The 22,263-nt window shown below is 36.3% G+C and overlaps 1 protein-coding gene across 1 annotated transcript; it reads left to right on the forward strand.

Moving 5' to 3' along the window:
* The first annotated feature begins 2,665 nt into the window (after positions 1 to 2,665).
* Positions 2,666 to 10,249, forward strand: LOC108664526 (basement membrane-specific heparan sulfate proteoglycan core protein). The gene is made up of 4 exons (XM_018151127.1): positions 2,666 to 2,736; positions 2,841 to 2,914; positions 3,748 to 3,911; positions 10,094 to 10,249. Exons 1-4 carry the CDS (start codon positions 2,666 to 2,668, stop codon positions 10,247 to 10,249), a joined length of 465 nt encoding a protein of 154 aa, XP_018006616.1.
* Positions 10,250 to 22,263: the final 12,014 nt, after the last annotated feature.

A 22,263-nucleotide genomic window follows, 5' to 3' on the forward strand; every position in this document is an offset into this window, starting at 1 on the left:
CTCTATTACACGACCGTTAACAGTGCACGCCCGTTAACCGTTTATATCTATTACACGGCCGTTAACCGTACATGACCATTAACCGTAACTACCTATTGCACGAATTTTAACCGTCCACGCCCGTTTGCCGTACCTTTGTAATACACTGCCGTTAACCGTGCACGACCGTTAACCGCACACGCCCGTTAACCGTACCTTCTATTACACGGCCGTTAACCGTACCCGCCCGTTACCCGTGCAGAGAGGATATTGGACGTGCGAGTGCAGGACGTGAGCGGGGGGCCCGTGGGGGGCAGCGTGGGGCCGTTCTCAGAGGGCCACCGCCTGCTGCTCACCTGCAGCGCACACTTCGGTAATGGCTAACTTGTTTATAATTGTGATAATTATTGTTAATTGTAACTTGATGTTTAGTTCATTATGATAATTACTTACGTAATGACTAACTCAATTGTTAATAATTGTGATGATTATTGTTAATTGTAACTTCATTTATTATGGATTAAAGTCGTTATTTGAGTGACGACCAACTCAATTGTTGATAATTGTGCTAATTATTGTTAATTATAACTTGATGTTCAGTTCATTTTGATCATTATTTACGTAATGATTAAAAGAACTGTACAGTCGGCACAATTGTTCGTACTTCATGCTCAAATTATTAAGATTTTTATTTGATAAATGAATAGAAATTTAGTTAATTTAATCCAGGAGAAATTTAGTTAATTTTTTCAGTATTTATTCACACAAATATTCAGCCAATACAATTGTTTTTACTGCAAACTTATTACTCAAATAAACGAGGAGATTTTTCCTTAATAACTATTGAATTTTTACGGTTGTGTGGGTCATCGTGACACAGTTTGGCGCGGTCAAAGGACATATCATTGCTACGTCCGCTCTTTGTTTGTGGTGTAAGTAAGAAATACTAAAGTGTGTCACTATTCGAATAATTTGACCCCTTCATTTTTTAGAGTGAATTAATAAAGTTATTTATTAACGACTATTAAGCAATGGTTGCATAGCGACTTATTCGCGAAACTTAAAAGCTACTTAGCAATTTTCACGAACAACTTTCAAATTTAAATATTCGAAATTGCAACTAATTTTGCTTAGTATTTCATTATAAAACCACCATCGACTTCTGCCAGTTCCCGATAGTTATCCTTGAATGGTCAGGCTCATTCGCTTTCCAAGCTAATGAACATTGAAGCAAAATGTTGCCTTAATGTTGAAACTATGCAAACTTTACAAACACTTCCAACTGCGAAGCCTCCATCAGCGTAGCCACAATCAACGCCCAACATCTGTAAATCACCTAATCTAAATCCTCTGGTATTACATCGACCGAGGATTAATATATACTCTCCGCTGAAACATTCTTATATATATGATGCCACATTATTTAATCAATGTTTAATTCAAAATTTAAATTTCAGCACAAATTTAAATCGAAATCTTAGATTTAACAGATTTTCAACACCATAAATTGATGAATTTGAATACAAGCATTAAAAATGATTCAACATTTGTAATACAAATATCTTTTTTATTAGCATTTTCAACAAATTTCAGTTTATTTAGTTTTGTCCTTCGATGAGTACATAATATTATTGAATTAGTTTACGTCATACACGTAATTCATCTAACCGTTGAACTAATGGGACTGTATTATTATTAACTAGTTAATTGAACTCAAGAAAATTGCGTTGGATCAGGTCTGTAAATGAGGGCTAGAAATTAACAAAAATATCTTCAAATATTTGCGAAACTGATGGCAAGGACGAACCCATCGTCACTTCATCAATCACGTCATGAAAGGCAAAATTTACATCCAACGATCCGACTGCATCGTCCGCATTCAGCGATGGAAACGCAGAAATGAACGTGAAATTAAAAATAAACAGAATCACAAGAATTAGTGGATTAATCACTCACGGAACACGTTATCCATTAAATGTATGAAGACAATTATGAGACATTTTGATCGGGCTTAGTTCAGATCATATTCATTATAATATTGATAATTATTGTTTACTAATATATGACATAACTTAATGACAGTTCTAGGCTAACCTGATAACTCCAAACAAATACGTACTTACTCGCAAATATTATTGGCCAACAGAGCGGGATTGTTTTCTTAGAGACGAAGATCGTCTCGTACAAGCGAGTTAGCGAGAAGAGATTTTCTTGTAGCAGATTTCTTCTCTCATTAATAAGAAGAAACTAAATACAATAGCGATAAATAAGTGTAGGTAAGATGTATAGGTAATTATTTTCCTTGATAGCAACACATAGAGGCAGACAGTAGACATAGATAAGTTGTGTTTATTATGCAATATGTAGGTCATTACAGTTACCATTATAAAATGGGGAACCTTTTGTGACGGTTATTGAATGAAAATTTTATTTGATGGTTGTAAACAATGCTGAAATGCATTTATGCAACTGTACAGTACAGAAATGCTCTTATTTTCCTCGGTGGTGGGCGGCAGTGCAGAAATGCTCTTGTTTTCCTCGGTGGTGGGCGGCTGTGCAGAAATGCTCTTATTTTCCTCGGTGGTGGGCGGCAGTGCAGAAATGCTCTTGTTTTAATGAAGAAACAAGCCTCCTGACGTCGCGGCGAAGTGACGTGCAAATGAGACGCAGAGCTAATTTGCTCGGAATGCACTTCGTGTGTCGGGACACACACCGCTGCGCACTTCGTGTGTCGGGACACACGCTGCTGTGCGCTTCGTGTGTCGGGACACACGCTGCTGTGCACTTCGTGTGTCGAGACACACGCTGCTGTGCACTTCGTGTGTCGGGACACACGCTGCTGTGCACTTCGTGTGTCGNAGGAACAGTGACGCCAACGTTCCGCAGTGGCGGGAGACAACCGTCACCGATGTGTCCATCCTCATCCTCATGTATTGTGAGCATCGAATTCATTTGTGTTTGCGACATTTTCTGTGCGCTTAACTCTGATTGAATTTCGTTTGAATAAATTATTGATCCATTCAAAGTTTTATCTCAGTGCATCACTCTCAGCCTGACATTGAATTGTTAGCATATGAAAGGCAACAAGATTTATTGTCCAAAGTTCAAATTGATCCATTTCGAAAACTTAATTGCAGGAGACAGCCGGTACAAGGCAAAATTTTTTATAGATTTCTGATGCTTGATTTATTTGATTTTTGTATAATTTTGCATTGCTTATCTCATGTTGCCTATTACTCTTCAAAGAAACATTGAAAGTACCTGAATTTCAACATTTTTCTGTGCAACCAAAAAATATTGGTCGATTCACTGGGAAAAATAATCCAATCATTATCATAGAAACAAATTCTCCGGTCTTCAATAAAACCTACTCGAAGGAACTTTCACGACATGCAATTTTTCAATGCGTTTCTGCACGCATTTTAAGTAATAGTTTTAATCCAACGTTTATACGATATTCACAATAAAAGCTTTCACCGAGGTTACTACATTTTACCCTGTGTGTTATAATCGATTTCTCAGTCGACACATACCAAATTGTCTTAGCAAAACATTCAAAATGTTTATTTCATCTATCAACATATATTCGTTACAGAGGTTTTCAAATAGATTGCTTCTTTGGCGTTTATGTTGCTTTGCCGGCTTATTGCTTTGCTCTTTCTCTAGCATTGGTGTAACGCTTTAACATTTTTTAACACTATTTACAAAATACGAAGTACATTAAAGTTGATGCTGGATTAATTAATTTCAAGTTTGTGTTGTCATCAGCGGTCCCGAAGGCGCGCCTGAGCGTGCTGGACACAGGCTCGCAGGGCCACACCGTCACGCACGCTGGTGGTGCGAGTTTGATGGTGAAGGAGGGTGGTGAAATTGTCTTCAAGTGTGCTGCTCGTAGCCGACCTCCACCATATAACATCACATTCATGATCAACGTGAGTTCCGTCACTAGTAATATATCCCATACTAGAGTTACGTCAACAAGTGAACCTAACTATACAACGTCACATTCATGATCAACGTGAGTTACGTCACTAGTGATATATCCCATACTAGAGTTACGTCAACATAGTGAACCTAACTATACAACGTCACATTCATGATCAACGTGAGTTACGTCACTAGTGATATATACCATACTAGAGTTATGTCAATATAGTGACCTTCACAACAAAAACTCATATCCATGATCAACGTGAGTTACTGTATAATTCGATAGTTAATAACGGCTCCGTGGTGGGGTATGCCTTGACTGCAAAATGATTCACTGGTTTTGCAAAATAGTATATGACTGACTTATTCAAAATTAATTATATCTTTAAAAAATAATATATGCCTTTTAGAATATAGTACATTACTTATACATCATAATGCATGGCTTTTTCATTACAATACATGGCTTCTACAACATAATACTTAAAATAAACTATACACGGCTTAAAATAAATATAATACATGGCTTATACAAAATAATACAATACTTCTACAATATTATACACGCCTTAAAATCTAGAATAAATGGGTTATACAAAATAACGCACTACTTTTACAATATTATACACGCTCTAAAAAATGCAATACATGTATTATATAATATAGAAAACAGTGTTTATTGTTCGTGGGCACGGCTCACAATCATGAAGCAGCAGCTGTGCGCTCAAGGCCAGCGGGCACTCAATATCGTTCGATGCGAGTTGCTTTCTTCCAATCCGAGTAAAAATAATTGCGCTGCCTTAAACTTTGCTTATGTTTTGAGCCGCGTTTTTTGATTCACGTGAACTACATCAAATCAGGCGGATTTTTCTTCCATTTACTTTCCGATTGCATGAAAGTTTTTTGCAATATAAGGAAGTTTAGTTAGATGAAGTTTAAATAAAGTTCAACATTAACAAGAATGATGTTAATTTCGTTGGACTGATAATGACTTTCCAGCAACTATTGCTTGAAAATTTAATTAGATATTAAATGGGTGAATTCTAATTGTGTCATGCTGGTTCATAACATTGTCGTATTTTGCCCCATCGGAGGCTAATTTACAATTTAAATCAGATTCTTTATTTAATTCAAGAATTCTTTATTGTTAAGCGGCATCTTGTCTCCTTATGAGAGGATATTTCAGAGAATGAGCAATCCGTCGGCTGTTGAAATTGGTAGCGTTAGGAAAAGAATCAAAATTAATTTTTTTTTCAGTTGTTAGGTATCCATTTCAGCGGTCAAGGAATGGATTGAAATTTAGCGTTATCGAAAACTATCATTTTATTTCATTTACCAAAATAAACTAGCCTTTTATTTTTCTCTGTAACTGATCGGGTCAGCAATCTTAAACTGAAATTTCTAAGGAGTAGAGAATTTATAGTTTCACAGCAGAAATTTGCAGAAAATAAATTACTACATAAAAACTCTATTAGATTCGTCGAGCCATAATCTATTCAATTATTATTTGAATGAAAATGATTTATTTAATTATTGCCTAAAGGTTGGCATGAAAAATTACTTCTAGTCAGGCAATTTATGAGCGGCTGTAAACTTGCTTTCTAATAGCCGTTCATTTTAATTCGAACCGATAATAAATTTTACTGCTGTACTTTAAATTGAGTTTCATGAGTAAATTTGTTGGCCTCATTAGGGTAAAAATTGTCCGACGCTCGATGATAAATACGGGTGATAAATACGGGTGATAAATACGGGTGATAAATACGGGTGATAAATACGGGTGATAAATACGGGTGATAAATAAGGGAGATAACTACGGGTGATAAATACGGGTGATAAATATGAGTGATAAATACGGGTGATGAATACGGGTGATAAACACGGGTGATAAATGCGAGTGATGAATACGGGTGATAAATACGGGTGATATATACAGGTGATAAATACATAAATACAGGAGATTAATACGGGTGATAATTACGGGCGATAAATACGGGTGATAAATACCCGTAATAAATACTGGTGATAAATATTGGTGATAAATCTGGATGATAAATTTGAGTGATAAATACCGGTGATAAATGCGGGTGATATATATACGGGCAATAAATACGGGGGATAAATACCGGTGATAAAAACCAGTGATAAATACGGGTGAATACGGGTGATAAATACCGGTGATAAATACGGGTGATAAATCTGTATGATAAATGTGGGTGATAAATAAGGGTGATAAATACGGATGATAAACACCAGGTAATCAGACCAGAGAAGTTTTCAGTGTTCTGGCATCCGTGTTGGCTGAACTAGAACTTATCATTTTTCGGCCTCGAGCAACGGCTCAATTATGGCTTTTTACGAAGTGTTGGAATTAAATCACGATGCATGAATGAATTCATCATCGCCTCGGGCAAACAGCATTAAGAATTTTTTATACCCAATTTACGCTCAGTATTTAAATTCTTTACGCTCATCACGCTCCGCACATTGAGGAATATCTTAGAATATCATGTGTGCTACCACCGGCTAATAAATGATTCGGCATGCAAATTTTAACTCCAAGTTCAGTGAAATTTTAATATTTTTTAAAGTAATGATAAACTGCAATTTCTATCAATCCTTTACTGTTTGAAAATAAGTTCTTATTTTCACAGCACGACTGATAAGTTAGAACATGCATTCAATAGTTTGGTTATCCAGCAGTTAATATACACCTCAAGTATTTACTTCCCATTATTTGGTAAACGCGATTAAATATTCGTGCTAACTGATCCGTGAGTTAATTATTTGATTAGCTCGTGTTGTTTATGAAACGGACATCTTTAATATTTTACACTGAATTCCTGACGTCTCTAAGATTATATATTCGTAGTATAATTATAAATATTTTGGCCGGAATCGCTTTCCGACAAAAGTTGCATTGCGTGCAGCATCATATGATGAAATGACTAGTTAGTCGACACTCTTCTGGTTTAAGTTAAATCATCATACGATAAATTTACTAGATGGTCCGCAGTCTCCTGCTTTAAGTTAAGTCATCGTACGATAAAATGACTAGCAGTCCTCACGTTCCTGGTTCAAGTTACATCGTCATTCGAAAAAATGACTAGTCAGTCTACGTATTGCTGTGCTCAGTTATACTGCTATACGTAAAAATCACTATCGTTAGTCATCGCCTTGTACAATTTTTCTATGTATTCAGACTATGTATGTTCAGTGCTTGGTGTGTTCAGTGGCTTGTTTCTTCTACCTTACCTCAGTTAGGCTCCATGCATTCAGCCTTTGCAAGGAAAAAAATTTCCATCCAATGCATATAGTACTCACTCATAACATTTATTTCACGTCATAAAAAACACAAGTGTAACGAGGATGTGTGATAGCTATAAGAATGTACTCATATTGAAATTACATTGTTTTATCGATCTAAGATGCACTTACGTAAAATACTTACTTCTCGTTGATGACCTTCATAGCTCGAAGTGGAAAATCTTATGTCATTTGATTACATTTCAAATTGCAGCTGGAGTGACGAGATGGAATTTGAACAGGTTTCAAACACGAATATTTAGATTAAAATCACTTGTGATGTTCTTATCCACAGATACGAATATATGTATGTAGGTGCAAAGGCAACGAAACGATAATTTTTTTACGTAAGAAAATTAAGAATATAATGATATTATATAATATAAATCGCAAAATAATTAGTTAGTTAATTACCGTATCGCGCTGTATATTTTTCTTTTCAAGTATATTAAATTGTTCAAAAAGAAGAGTTTTAGATGAAATTTTATAATTGAAGAAAAAAATTATTATCCGTAATTTTCAACTGAAAGATAAGTATATATGATAGAAAATTTAGAAATTTGTCCAGAATAATGTCACGAAATTAACAACCCTTTCAGCAATTTAGAAGTAAAAATAAAATCATTTTATTCACCGTATAGAAGGTCTCTGGCCTCCAACTGGTCTGGTCAAAAGTAAACTTCGTCAAAATATCTTTACTACTAAATTAACCCCTTCCCTCCTAGCGGTAGCATATTGTACCACATAAAATTAATTCGTAAATGAAATGTTCTCAATTGTAAAGGGCTGCGTGAAAATATGTTTGCCAAGCATTCAAGCCTTTTACCAAGACCATTCTTCACTGTTGCCAACATTTAAGATCATTGCTAACACTGCAGTGTTGCAGTGCTGGTTTTTAGAGATGTGGCAAAAAAAAAAGCTCTGTCCCAAATTGAAAAGCGCGACATGAAAAGTGAGCTATAATTATCATCAAAATAATTGTTTAGATTTTGTGGGGGTAAAATGTGATGCAACAGATACGTAACTAAAGTTTTATTTAACTTACTAAGATTTATTAAAAAAATCTCACACGATATGCTGAATTTTGTATCGTGCTATTTACGGTGTTATAACGTATCGCACCGCTAGGAGGATTCGAGTACATATACATCTTGATATATATATCATATATCAAGTATATATTTTACGGGTCTCGTTCTCTGAATGAAATCTTAGCCCATCTAATAGAAACGAGCAATGAAAATGACTTATTCTCTGAACAATCTGCTGTGTATAACCTCATTGGAGATGACTATCTGATGAACAAAACTTAGATTGAAGCAAGAACGTAGATCAACTTTGACGTAGGGCTCTCTATCGATCTGGGCTCCCGCAGAATTGAATTTGCGTAAGGAACTTATCAAATGATCCAGCCGATAATCGTTCACAAGTTAAGGTTTCTTGATTGACGAGGTGGAAAGAACAACATCGAAAGCGAATGAAGGAATAAGTTTGAAAAAGAATAGTGTCGCTTGTAACCAGTGGAGTTCTCCTGAAGCAAATTAATTAAATGCATTTCGGACTACCCCCAAGAGAACTTTGTTGAATTGTTGGTGAACGAGGTGATTATTTCGCTGTACATGAAGGATAAAATGACCGAAGGAGCAATACAGAGAAATTGGCCTGATGTGATGTGGATACATACGACCTAAGAGTAATCATTTTCATATTGCTTTGAGTGTATAATCTTTTTCTAGTAAGGTAATGTTTCGTCAAAAGTCTGCATATGTTTTAAGTGAAGCAGTTTCCATGCGATGGGGCAAGACAGACTTGATAACATCCTGAAGTGGTTGCATTGTACTGTAGTTGATATAGTTAAATCGGGCAAATATTGGAAATTGTGGACTCACGGCCTCTTATACAAAAAGAAAATTTATGTTACATCTGTAACTGAACGAAAAAAAGTTTAAACACAAAGCCATGATAAAATAATTTCGAAACGTGGGTGTAAAGGTGTAAAAGGTAACAAATATAAGCATTTAGCCCCTAAGATATGGGTAAATCGTGTAGCGCCAAAAAGTCTTTAGGTTGAGGTCCGTATGCAAATGCGAATAAAATGCTGCATATGCAGCGGGGACCTAGAAGTGCATATACGTATTGCTTTGTTCCATATCATTTGCAATGATTTCTTTCGGTGATATGGTATTTTATTTCATTAAAACGAGATGCCTGACAAAATTTGTTATTAACACAACAATTAATAAGAAACCGATAAAGTCATAATGTACTCGCATCCTCGCGGTATCATATGGTTCCAGGTCAAATCTTCTATAATATAATTAAATTGTTTTTTCACATTCTTAAACAATTTAAATATGTCTTAAGGACTATATAATGTCGATTTCGAGTCAATCCAAAAACTTTTTTTTCCTTGGAGGGAATGGATTAAAGTAGTTCAATATTACTTTTACATCAATAACTAAAAATAAAATCATTATTATAAATTAGAAAAATGATCAAATTTATTTATTCAGTGAGAAATAGGAACAGTGAACATGTAACAAACATTAATAAAAAATGTATAATTCTGAAAACCGCATCTACGTTCGGATACACAAAATAATTGAAAATGTGAAAATGAATACAAAAAAATAGCTCTAAGAAATTTAAGTAATTACCAACAAATAATTAATTTTTTCCAGCTTATGCCAAAAAGAAAATGCTCATCGTCCACAAAAACAATTATCTGGTCATTCCCCTTCCCCACCCCACAGTAAAAATTGCTTTGTTCAGCTTTTAAATAACGTAATATCTTTTGATAATTTGTATATTGAGATAATTTAATGCTTGTGAATAATATAGGTTATTTAAATAACAACCTCATGCATCCGCGACTCAGGGCAAAGTGTCAGGGAACACCCGCGGCGCTCGGGACACTCTGCGCCTGAGCTCCGTGACGAGACGGGACGCTGGCCTCTACACCTGCCTGGCGTCCAACACCGAGGGGGACGGTCACTCCAACGCCATCATGCTGCGCGTTACTTGTGAGTCTTAACTTGTGAGTCTTGCTTCATCCATATGGCTCAGTCACTCCAACGCCATCATGCTGCGCATTACTTGTGAGTCTTTCTTCATCATATGGCTCAGTCACTCCAACGTCTTCATGCTGCGCGTTACTTGTGAGTCTTTCGCGTTACTTTTGCTGCGCGTTACTTTTGAAAAAGTCTGTACAACATTTATTTTGCTCCTTGATTCTTATGTACTCCTGCGTGGTAAGCAAATAGCGAAACGTAGAGCGTCTGTATTGATCTAACAGCACTCTACAGTTACGACAACTGCTTGGCTGCAGCCGCGTTGACTGATGTAGCTACTTACCGTCAATGAAAAAATTACAAAATTTAATAGTCTTCTCAAAGGCAATAACCTCTGGTCGGTATCCAAATTCAGATGGACGACCGAACCTCGTGATGTCAATGAAAAAATGATAAAATTTAATAGTCTTCGCAAAGGCAATAGCCTCTGGTCGGTATCCAAATTCAGCCGAACCTCGCTGATTACCTATTGAGCTGCGTGTGGCAACGGTCAGGAATGCAGCTCGAATTTGTGAGCGGGGTCATGGTTTCTATAATGATGTTGGTAGTTGAATTATGTAACGCATAGTTTAATATGTGATATCTCATGGGATCTTATAGGATAAGCTTGACTCTTTATGCTAGATATTGTAAAAAATAACTAGGAGCACCAGTGAGTGTTCTGTTGCTAGAATGTTTTCTGGTCTCTAAGGCTATGAAATTTTTGTCATTTTCTCACTTCAAATAGCATAATTGACCGAAAATGTGTAGATTTTCATTACTTATTGTGACTACTAAAATACCTTCAAATCTCTAAACCAATTACTGGGCTAAAATAAAATTTGTTATTTCTATTCCTTTTCATGGCTGATCTCGGCTAAGAAATTTTTTCATCTCAATTACTGATCGTATCTATGAGTTTTTGTGGCCATTGTTGACCTCTTAGGTGATGAATTGATTTTTCTCAGGTTAGGCCTTCAGTTACATTAGGTACGATCAATAATATTGCGGAAGAAACATATTTTTTTACTCATAAAGAATAACACTAACCAAAGGTTTTCGAGGCTTTCGTGTGAAAAGCAAGCCTGATTCCATATATTTCGTTATTATTTGAATTTATTAGTTACTGCTTGAGCAGTTTATTTCTTCCCGATCTATCAAAATTCTCTTTTTGCCAATTAGTACATTAAAAAATTAGCGTTGCATCAATGTATTAATGTTTGACCAGTACGATTATAAATTCATGTAGAACTATGGTTCTCTATTATTGTTGGGCATGCAAATTCCAAGAAACTTGTCAAGCGAAGAAGTTGCACACTCGTAATTTGGAACAATTGTCGTACTAAAGTTTGCGTGAACCTCGAACAGGTGAAACTGCTTAGTTAGTTCCATCGTTCAATGAATCAATAATCTTTCACGCCTATAGAACGCAACTCCTTTAAATGGAAGTTTGCCGTGCAAAGAAATCAGTTCGCAGGATAATTGTGCATTCCAGAACTGCAATTAAAATAAATGACAGAACTTACTCGGTTGCTGTCTCGGCACGGCATTTACAAGAGCTACTGTTCCAAACGGATACTATTTACAGGTTGAGTGCTAAGTATTCTGCGTATAACTAAATAATCTTCCTTTCATTTAAATAATATGCGTTCATAAATTACTTTTTAAAGACAACACTTCTACAGAGGCCAGTGTCTCCTATGTTACACATGTGCAAAGAATTTCTTATTTTATTTTTTATTAAAAATTCGAAAACTTTTTTTTTAATATTTATATATAAAAAAAATTTCGATTTTTTAATATTAAAATAAATAATGTTTAAAAATATTTTAATGATTGATTCTGTCCATTGATTCATGCATTGTCTCCGACTTTACGCAAGTGTGTAAAATTTCCGATCAATTGGACAGTTAGAAGTGTGTTAAATAATAATTATATAAGATTTGAAGCAGACCAACAAACTATAGAAGTAAAGTTAAAGAGAAGTGTTGTCAAAATACGCGTAATGAATACATAATTCAGTAGCTATGAAATTAAAGCGTCTTATTTCTTAGAAATTAAAGCGAACTTGAGCGGATGTTTGGGAAAATAAAGGCACGACAATACTTTCTTCCATTATCTTGTCTTAAATTTAAATAAATAAATTTTTTTATTGCCTATTATACATCATAAGAGTACACAAGTAAAAACTTTATGCAATTTGTTTTATACACGTTATGAGACTAGAATAATAATGCTATGAGCTGGAAAGAAGGTACTCCCAAAATATGAAATTAGATTGATTAATAGCGAAAAGAACTGAACTGTTAAATTCTAGGCCACTTTTGTAACTAAAACAAAAATGTAAATTATTATATTTGGAATTCGGAGTATCCTGAATTGTACTGACTAACTATAATTTTAGAAGCTAGAAAATCACGATTTAGCAAAATCTGCCATCAATGACGTTAACTGAACAAATGGAATCACTCAAGTATGAAACTCCAAAGAGACACTTTTAATTTAAATAAAGCAAACTATTGAAAAAAAATATGTGTCGGCCATTCATTTGCATTTGATATTTCACATCTACCAACCAAACAAAACAACAGGAAAAGCTAACTTCTTATGAAACTAAAATGATACCATCATTAAAAGTTTATTTCTTACTACAAGCCTGTAAAACAATATCTTCGCTAACAAAGAAATTATGGCACCTGTAGAAATAAAAATTTTTATAAAATTTTCACTAATGATAAAAATTTGTATAAAATAATCACTAACGAACCCCAACATGTCCCCTTCTGGCTGCAGACCGGCCGTACTGCAGTGACGGCCACTAATAAACATGCCACATGTCCCTCCGTGGTCTGCAGACCGGCCGTACTGCAGTGACGGCCACTATGGTCGCCAGCAACACGTCCGTGACGCTGACGTGCGACGTGCAGGCGCAGCCCCAGCCCACCTCGTACGCGTGGGTCTACGGGGACTCGTCAGACACTAGGTGGGATGTGAATTATATTCATTATATTTATTATACCTAGTTATTTTATATTATAAGTTAAATTTACTCAATAAAATCGTTCACGTATTCCAGAGAGTACGGTTATATTCACTACTATAATATATTTACGGTTATTTGCTTACTTTATATCATATGTTAATTTTACTCAATAACATCGTTCTCATATTCCCGAGAGTGCTGTTTAAAGGGGCCTGCTACTGTAATGTTAAATCGTGCGAAATAAATCTAGGTTTTAAAATTATATTCATTTAATTTATAACATCATTTTCATATTCCAGAAAATGCTATTCAACAAGGCATACTCGAGTAATGTCACGCACCCATGGGGTACGTGACCATGGGTACGTGACGATGGGCATAACGAGTCACGCATAACGTGAAAGTTCAGTTTTGTCCTGAACAATCTACATTCAGTGAGCCCCGCAAAAAAAGTATAATAAAATGAAAAGGTTACTCTCTCCATTATGTTTTAATGAGATATCTAAAGCCATTTAGCTTTTAATGCGATATCTAAAGCCATTTAGCTTTTAATGCGATATCTAAAGCCATTTAGCTTTTAATGCGATATCTAAAGCCATTTAGCTTTGAAATTAAATGTTGTATTATCCATCCTGCTGTGTAAGCGCATTACCGGCGTTGTATAAACTCTCCGGCGGGGGTGAAATGACTTAATTATACAAGAGAGCAAGAGAGACATCTTGTGGCGCACCCTTAATCTTGTGGTGGACCCTTAATCTTGTGGTGGACCTTAAGATTAATCTTGCATTTGTCCTAAGGTCTTTGATGATGTATCAGGCGCGCCATCTGTTGTGAGCGCGAGTAAATGTTTTCGTCAGACCTCCATTAATGATATTATTTACTGAATGCTAGGTCATTTGCAACGAATTATTGTAGAGAATGTGTGTTCAATTTATGCTCTCCTGACTTTTGGAGTGTCTAGGAGTGTCTGCATGTATATTTTTTGGCCAGGTTAACGCTCAGGATTACGATTAAATTATGTACATATGGAAATCATAGGCTCTTAACTGGAAATAGCATCCTCTAAAAATTTAAATAACGTATTGGGCATAGGAATCTTAACTCACTCTCGTCCTAGGTAGTTAAAATCGATATGATTCAACAGTAAGGATGGAATCACTCTCATTATTTATGTTCAATATTTCCAGTCATGTTCAATATTTCAATTAATGTTCAGTGTTTAGTCGAGATTTCGTTTGCAAATATTTAATCTTTTACACTGGAGGCCAGAGAGTTCTTCATTAAGTTGTCGTGTGAGAAGTCGTAGGATGATCACCTTAATATTTTTTTAATTATTTTTCTTCATTAGTTTTCTTAAGAAGCGCATAAATAAATGATTGACTATTTACTACCCCAAAACAAAATCAAAACTCAATAACTCATCGTTGATCTCACTTCTGTCTGGGAATAGGTTTTTCTTTTTACCTTCTACAACACTGGAAACCTGATCACAATTTCCATAGCAATTTTCGTATGAACATGTGATCGGTTGTGTGCTATGTATGAACTCTAATTGTGTAAGATAAGCTTCTGCTGCGTTTCATGTTCTTAGCCACAGTATCGTTTGAAGGTATTGTAAAAATAATGAAATAATATTTTTCTCATTTGGGTATGAAGGTCCGGTAGTCGGCTTTGCGATAGAGTGTCTGGATTTCCTTGACTTGGTTTTGTTCATGGGATTTAAACTAAACAAAACAGCTCAATCAACTGGTTGAAAATAATAGCCTTTTGAAAACCCAGCTCCACGTCCACTTAATTTTTTAGCATGTGGAAATGTTTTTTATGACCACGTGCACTACTATTTCCACCTCGCTTTCAAACTTCTTAAATGTGGCACCAGACTTCACGATAATTCCCTAATCAAAGAATCATCAAATTAACTACTTTTATGACTTCATATCTTGACCTTTTCAAAACAGTCGCTGTGGTCCACAACCACACCGAAGTTGCCTCTACTATAAATACCATTACAAATGTTTTAGGTTAATATCCTAATAATAATCCTATCGTCTATCAGATACATTAATACCATTACCGGCCGTAACTACCAAAAAAGGGACGAGTTTGCACCTGATCAAGTAACCAATCATTCGTCACAGGTAGCTTTTCAAGCTACTAGTCCGCTACGAATACTTGACTACTCAACACTACGCATATACTACGTGTACTTAGGTCGCTGTTTGCATTTGGGCAAAAGTGTATTCAGGCCACTACTTGTGCATTGGCCGCTATACATGAATAGAGGCCGCTACTTGTACTTAGACAAGTTTTGATTGTGCGGCAGCCATTTGGGCCTTTTAGCGCATTTTCTCATATAAGGAAAAAATGCCCTATTGTGCTCGTCTGTCCGTCCGCGACTTCACGTTTTCGTCGATTTTGAGAAAATGCGCTCTCTGTCCCTCACTGCAGTGAGTACTGAGTTATATTTTTTAACAGTTTATCAAGGCCCGGGAGCGGGCCACTGGCCGAGCAGGCCCCGTCTCTGGGTTCCGGTAAGACCCTCACGCTGCTGCCTGGTCCAGCCTCCTCGCAGGTCGCCTGCTTCGCCAGGAACGCGCTGGGACACAGCCAAGTGCCGTGTCTGTACTCACTCACTGTCGTCGGTGAGTAATGAATAAAACATCGTTTCATTCACTCATAGGGAATAAAACTTTATCTATTTAATTTTTCGTCGTCTATTCACTGATTTCCGTCTGTGATGAATATGAATAAAATCCACTCATTCACTTATTAGGAATAGAACGCCAGCTATTCAATTATTCAACATTTACTAACTCACTGTCGTCGGTGAGTAGTATGGATAGAACATCTACTCCTTCATTCACGGGGAATAAAACGTCATCTATTCAATTATTCATCTTCTATCCACTCACTGTTGTCAGCGAGTGGCAAAAGAAGAAGCAGATTTTTGCCTCTCGTACCAGCGAGCTGTCGTATAGCTAGGCGAGGAACTATATACCTGAATAGCACTTTTGTGAGTAATCGGTGAAATTTGCGTCGTATTTTTTGTATTCAGTTAGCATTCGGTTAGAAATTTGACATCGAGCAGACAGCATAAAATGGAATTTGGTTCTGCATCAAATTGTGTGTGTAAATTCTCCTAATTTCGCCGTTTACATCAATAATGTTGTATAAATTTCACTTATTTATTCCTGTGTAAGAAACTGCTGAACGCTAATCTAAGACTGATTTAAATGGTTTAAGGCACGCTCTGCCTGATTGCACATTTACATTTACTCACAAACTATTCATAATATTTGCTATTTTCAAGGGACCAAAGAGTTATTAATATCAAAGTGGTTTTTAAGGATCCTGTTTTTCACATATATTTCGAATGACCGATTTAGTCCCAAATGTTATTTGGGAACAGCAAGATTTATAATAAAGTTTAGTTTCTGAGTTAGAAATAGTTTCAACCAAAACATTCCTATTAATGATATAAAATACAATTCTAAACTAATTCATTACAAATTATTCTTCTCAACTGCTTGCAAGTTTCACATAAGGATTTAAACATCTAGTACTCAAAAAATTTCTAAAATTGAGATCTGCACAGATAATTGTAAAATTTTGTTGAAAATCTGTAGACACAAAATTAATTTTCAGAATAACAACAATTTTAAAATCCCATCACCGCAAGTAGATTTTTTGTTAGAAGCCGTATTTTTATCCCGTAACATTTGGCAGACTCTGTGTTGATAGAAACGAATAGCACAGAATAATGGATATTAATGCTTAGGTTGACATCCCTCGATCCGTATCCTTAGATCCTCCGCCGCCACCAAAGGACTGCGTGGTGCAAGTGAAAAGTCCTACCAGGCTGGAAATATCGTGCAATCAGGTCCTGTCGGGCAGCTCATCCACACCGGATTACAACTCCAGCTCCCTCAGCCATCCTCCTGAAAGCCAACTGACATTTGCTCATGCCGCCAAAGATCTCCAACTGAACGATGCCAAGAGTAACAAATCTGATGCAAGAAACCCCAGCGAAATCGGCACGAGTGTCGAGCCGAGCCAAGACGTGACCAAACTGGGCCAAGACGTGGCCAAGCCGGGCCAAGACGTGGTCAAGCCGGGCCAAGACGTGGCCAAGCCGGGACAAGACGTGGCTTTGGCACCGTCGCCGGGACAACTCGGCTTCGTCAGGTCATCGGAAGTCAGACCAGTTACAAAGCTGGAGGTGAGATAATGTACTCCGATCATTACGAGATTATTTCGCTAGCATATTTCTGGACACGGTATTGCCGGGTCCATGAGCTAATTAACATGGGAAACGAGAGAAGAATTTCATTAATAAATTGTTTAATTAGTTAGGCAGAAAAGTTTGCCGATAATGAATGAATTATATTTTGTGCTATGCATACCTAATAAATTACTACGTTTCTGCAAGCTGATACTGAAGCACACATCATCGATGATTGAATTTCGAATTTATCCAAGTCAACGCATTCTAAAAATCGATACTAGTAAACCTAGCTGAATGAATATATTGGATAAAAAATTACTTAGTATCGATATAAAATTAATAATTCGGCACTCGATACTCACTTCATTTAAAGGAAGGCTTAAATGTATTATATTGGGTTAAATTTTCATTTTAATGGTTGCTAAAAAATCTATGATTATGTCCAGGTGTGGAACGCAATGGGGGACTTGCTAGTTAACATTTCATCAAAGACTCCCGAGTTCTCCGTGAGAGGTCTGCCGCCGGCATCGAACTTGACCCTCAGACTGTACACTTCATCCAAAGACATTTCATCGACTCCCGTGGTGCTCCAAGCCACGACCTTAGAGCTGCCGTCTTCACGGTCAAGAGGTAAATAGATAATAAATAACGGCTATGTATATCACATAGGAACATCCAAGCCAGGACTTTGGCGCTGCTGTCTTCACGGTCAACAGGTAAATAGATAATAAAAATTAATAACGGCCATGTATATCATCTAAGTTTCGTCCAAGCCAAGACTTTGGCGCTGCTGTTTAACGGCCAAGAAATAAATAGAAAACGGCCACGTAGACAGTGCAAGGTCCGTCACATGATGGGTGATTGAGTCGAAGGAAATATCATATTCATTTTGGTATTCATTGTGATATTCATTGTGATATTTATTGTGATATTCATTGTGATATTCATTGTAATATTCGTTGTGATATTCATTGTGATGAAGGCATGTACATTGTGTTCTAGCACTCGCGCTTTAGATTTTATTTAATTTGTCTTCGATTTCAGAACAAAAGGCTCTCCTGTTGTAATGTCTCAGTAATTTATTTTATGGCTTAACTTTGTGAACGAGGCGTGAAAGAAAATCGCTTCTATTTTTTCACTGTAACAAGTTGTTTGATATTTCATGAGATTAGTTCTGGTTTTCATGAGCGTAAATTGCAGATGCATTTTTCAATGAAAAATACACACGTACCTGCTCTCAGACGAGTCAAAATTGTTCAAAAGCTATTCGATTTACCAGCACCGAGCGTTTTTTTTCAGTTGAAGGCTGAAAAAAGCGTCCGAGCTCAAGTTTGTTTTGCTTATTCAAAGAAACTAAGTTGCGGTGAAATTCCACCATATTTCTCTTACAACGTGGAGTTTGAGGCGAGCTTTTACAGAATACGTTATGCTGGAGTTTGTAAGTGATGCCGCCTTCAAGGAACCGTGGGCGGCCAGCTACGAAAAAGCTGTAAGGCTTACGAAAAGAATTGATTCTGTAGAGATACTGATGCAAAAATATCCGGGCTTCTGAAAGTGGCCAGATCGGGTCTTCTGTTTTTTTTTTTGGTGTGTTCGTTGCAGGGTTGTTGCCTGCAGCAGTTTTGTAAGTGGCTTTCTGTTGGAATGCGGCTGGAAAACAGAGAGAATTGATTTCTGTTTTCCTGTTATTTGCTGAGACAGATTGGACCTGCTATTTGGGGCTGTGTTATTTCTAGGTTTTTATTTTTTCAGTGATTGTGGGAGCATAAAATATTCCAAAAGTGAGTTGAATAGAAAAATTTCGTGTTAAATTATTTGGTAGGCATGAAAATAATGCCATTGACTCTGGCGAGAAAATTTTCCTTTCGAATCAGTACGTAAATTTGGAGAAGAAATATTTCTTATTAGTTGAAAAATTTAAATGGATTTATCTAACACGTCTAATGAATTGTTTTCACAGCGAAAAACAATCGTCGCTGCGAGCGATTTTCATTTGTTTTATTAGAAACTGAAGACTTCAAATAAATCGATGAGTTTATTAGAATTGAAGGCTCTATGATGTTTACGTATATCGTCTCATTTTATTTATATAGCAATTTTATAGACGCATGGTGAAGAGAAGGCTCAGACACCCAGGCGCCATTGTGGCGTTATAGTACCCGTAAATGCTGCAAAAAAAGTTCTAACGAAGGGTAATTCTTCAGGTCGTTGTTAAGGTTAAATAAAAAATCGCATCACAAAGATAAAAATATGGCCCATTAAGTGAATAATTTCATGACATGATCATCATGAATACTTCCTGCTTCTGATAGTCATCTATATTAACATACATTATATATTATTATGTATATTATTATTATATTCTATTCTATAATAATATATTGATATAGTTTTATTGTTCATAATAATAATGCATTAAATATTTTTTGCGCATTTTCTCATTTATGAAAAAAGGCACCATTGTGCTCGTCATGTCCGCCCGTCCATCCGTCTGTCTGTGACTTCACGGACGGACGGACGAGAAGATGCGCTCTCTGTCACTAACTGCAGTGAGTACTGAGTTATACTTTTTATTATTTGTTAGAGAAGCTAGCTAAACTTTTGCTCATAGATTTATAGATTTTAACCTCTGAGATTTGGAAAACATTTATTGCATGATTTCGTCTTCTTTTGTATGAGTGGTCAAACTAAATTCAAGTTCAACCAAAGCGATCCCCAATTGAGTTTATTTATTGAGTTTAATCTAGGACGCATCGAAATTTAAATGCACATTAATTGGCTACTTTAAATTCAATTATATTTTTGCGAATCATAGAGGAATCTAGAATGTTGAAGCCCTGTTTTACAATTTATACTATGGATTTCACTAACAAATCTAAAATTTCAGATCGATGTCCACGTTGTCTTGGCAATATCCATACACGATGGATACGGTGAATATGCGATAGAATAATAACCCTCTACTTATTTCCAATATTTGGGTTCTGAGCCAACAATGTGACATTTCGAAATTGGAAATATTTTTTTAACACGTTAGAAGCAGTACGACCAAACGGTGGGTTGCTGGTAAATTCCTAAATTTATTTCTTTTAAACATAATTTTTCTTTAAATAGCCGGAAAAAATATGATGCCGCACTTCTTTAAAACTAAAAAAACGAAAAAATTAAAATTTATTTTTTTTTACAAGGAACTGTACAAATTTACTTGTAAATATTGAATAAAAAGCCTTTTTTTGTCCGCGGACTTGGGCGCTTTTAGGCCATCTGGCAACAGTTGTGGGTCGTGCTGCACTTAACGAGTTAAATTGTAGTTTCACCTGCTATATAGGCCATTTTTCTCCTTCACTGGCATTACTAATCGGAATGCCAGTGAATCTCTATTCCTAATCTTTCCTAACTTCTTTGCTTGATCGCTTTCATCGGAGCAAAAATAATGCGATCCGAAATGCTCTGTTCTTAAATCAGGTTGACAACCAGCTGTTCTTAAATCCCGTTATGTAGAGCCAAAAATCCAAAATACATATCAGTACTGTAAACAAAATAATTCACTATTTCTCTTTAAAACTTTGCGTTAATGTCTTAAAATCAACATACGATGGCAGTATCATTTGGGTGCATACCCGCAAAGCAAACGTGGATTGAATTTTTGACATAAAATAAATTATTTTTAGGTAGGCACGTAGGTTTCATTAAAGGTCACTTCTAAAATCGATGCCTTCGAGTTTTATTGATTGAAAATAGCGTGAAAATATATTGAATTTTCAAGGTTCACTGACTCTGTAATTCAAAGCAAAAAGTTGTAAAGAAAAATATTCCAGCAAAAAAAAAACGATATCTCATCAACCGTGGAGCGGCTCCCATGTATCACTTATTCGCCACAGAAGAACAATATTCTCGTTGTATACCAAGTGCCTACACATTGCGAAGGCAGTAATACGGTGAAGGATGCGTAATTAAATCTTGTTTTCAAATGTGTTTTTACAAATTAGGCGAAAAAACAAGTGAAACCATCCACATCAGGCATCACTATATAGCGCTGAGCGCATAATGTGGTTAAGGGGGGTGGCCCAGTGGTTTCAGTTCAGAGTACCAAGATTGGCGCAGAGAGGCGTGGGTTCGATCCCAGCTCTGTGCGCCAGTTTCTGGTCAGAATCGGCGAGGAGGCCGGGCGGTTAAGCACAGCAGAATTGTAGTAGTGAGTTGCGTGTACGAGACCGCAACAAGCTGTGAATGTTCTGCGATGTTAGGAATCGGCGACAGGCCTACGGCCTAATAAACGCTCAAACCGCTACAATTATGATAATTTGATAAGTTTATGCGCCAGGCAGCGCTGTTGGCCAGCATAGTGCAAAGTTCACGACCACGTGTCGTCTGCTTCCGACTTTGCTTCTATTATCTCATTATCTATTAAATTTTTAAACCATTGGAAATTCGTTTAAATTGAATTCAAACGATTCAAATTATAGCTATACAGTATTTTATGATAAAATACCGTTTAATTGTTTCGAACTCAAATTGGATACAGCTTCTTTTACGGAAATTGAAGTTCCGCTGCATTCTTTTGAACGACAAATTTAAAGGATCCTGCAAATTAAAATGGAAAGAGGAACCAATTGCTACCTTTCATTCTAAAACATTCCTTTCAAAAATGTAAGCTCCTATTGAAAATTCGCTCGTCAGATGTGCTACACTAAAAAATATATATGAGCCTACGGAAGCACATGTGCGAGGTCAACATAGTTAAACATTCTCGACGAGGTCAACATAGTTAAACATTCTCGACGAGGTCA

This window comes from Hyalella azteca, unplaced genomic scaffold (genome assembly GCF_000764305.2).
Source record: "Hyalella azteca isolate HAZT.00-mixed unplaced genomic scaffold, Hazt_2.0.2 contig10955, whole genome shotgun sequence".
NCBI lineage: Eukaryota > Metazoa > Arthropoda > Malacostraca > Amphipoda > Hyalellidae > Hyalella > Hyalella azteca.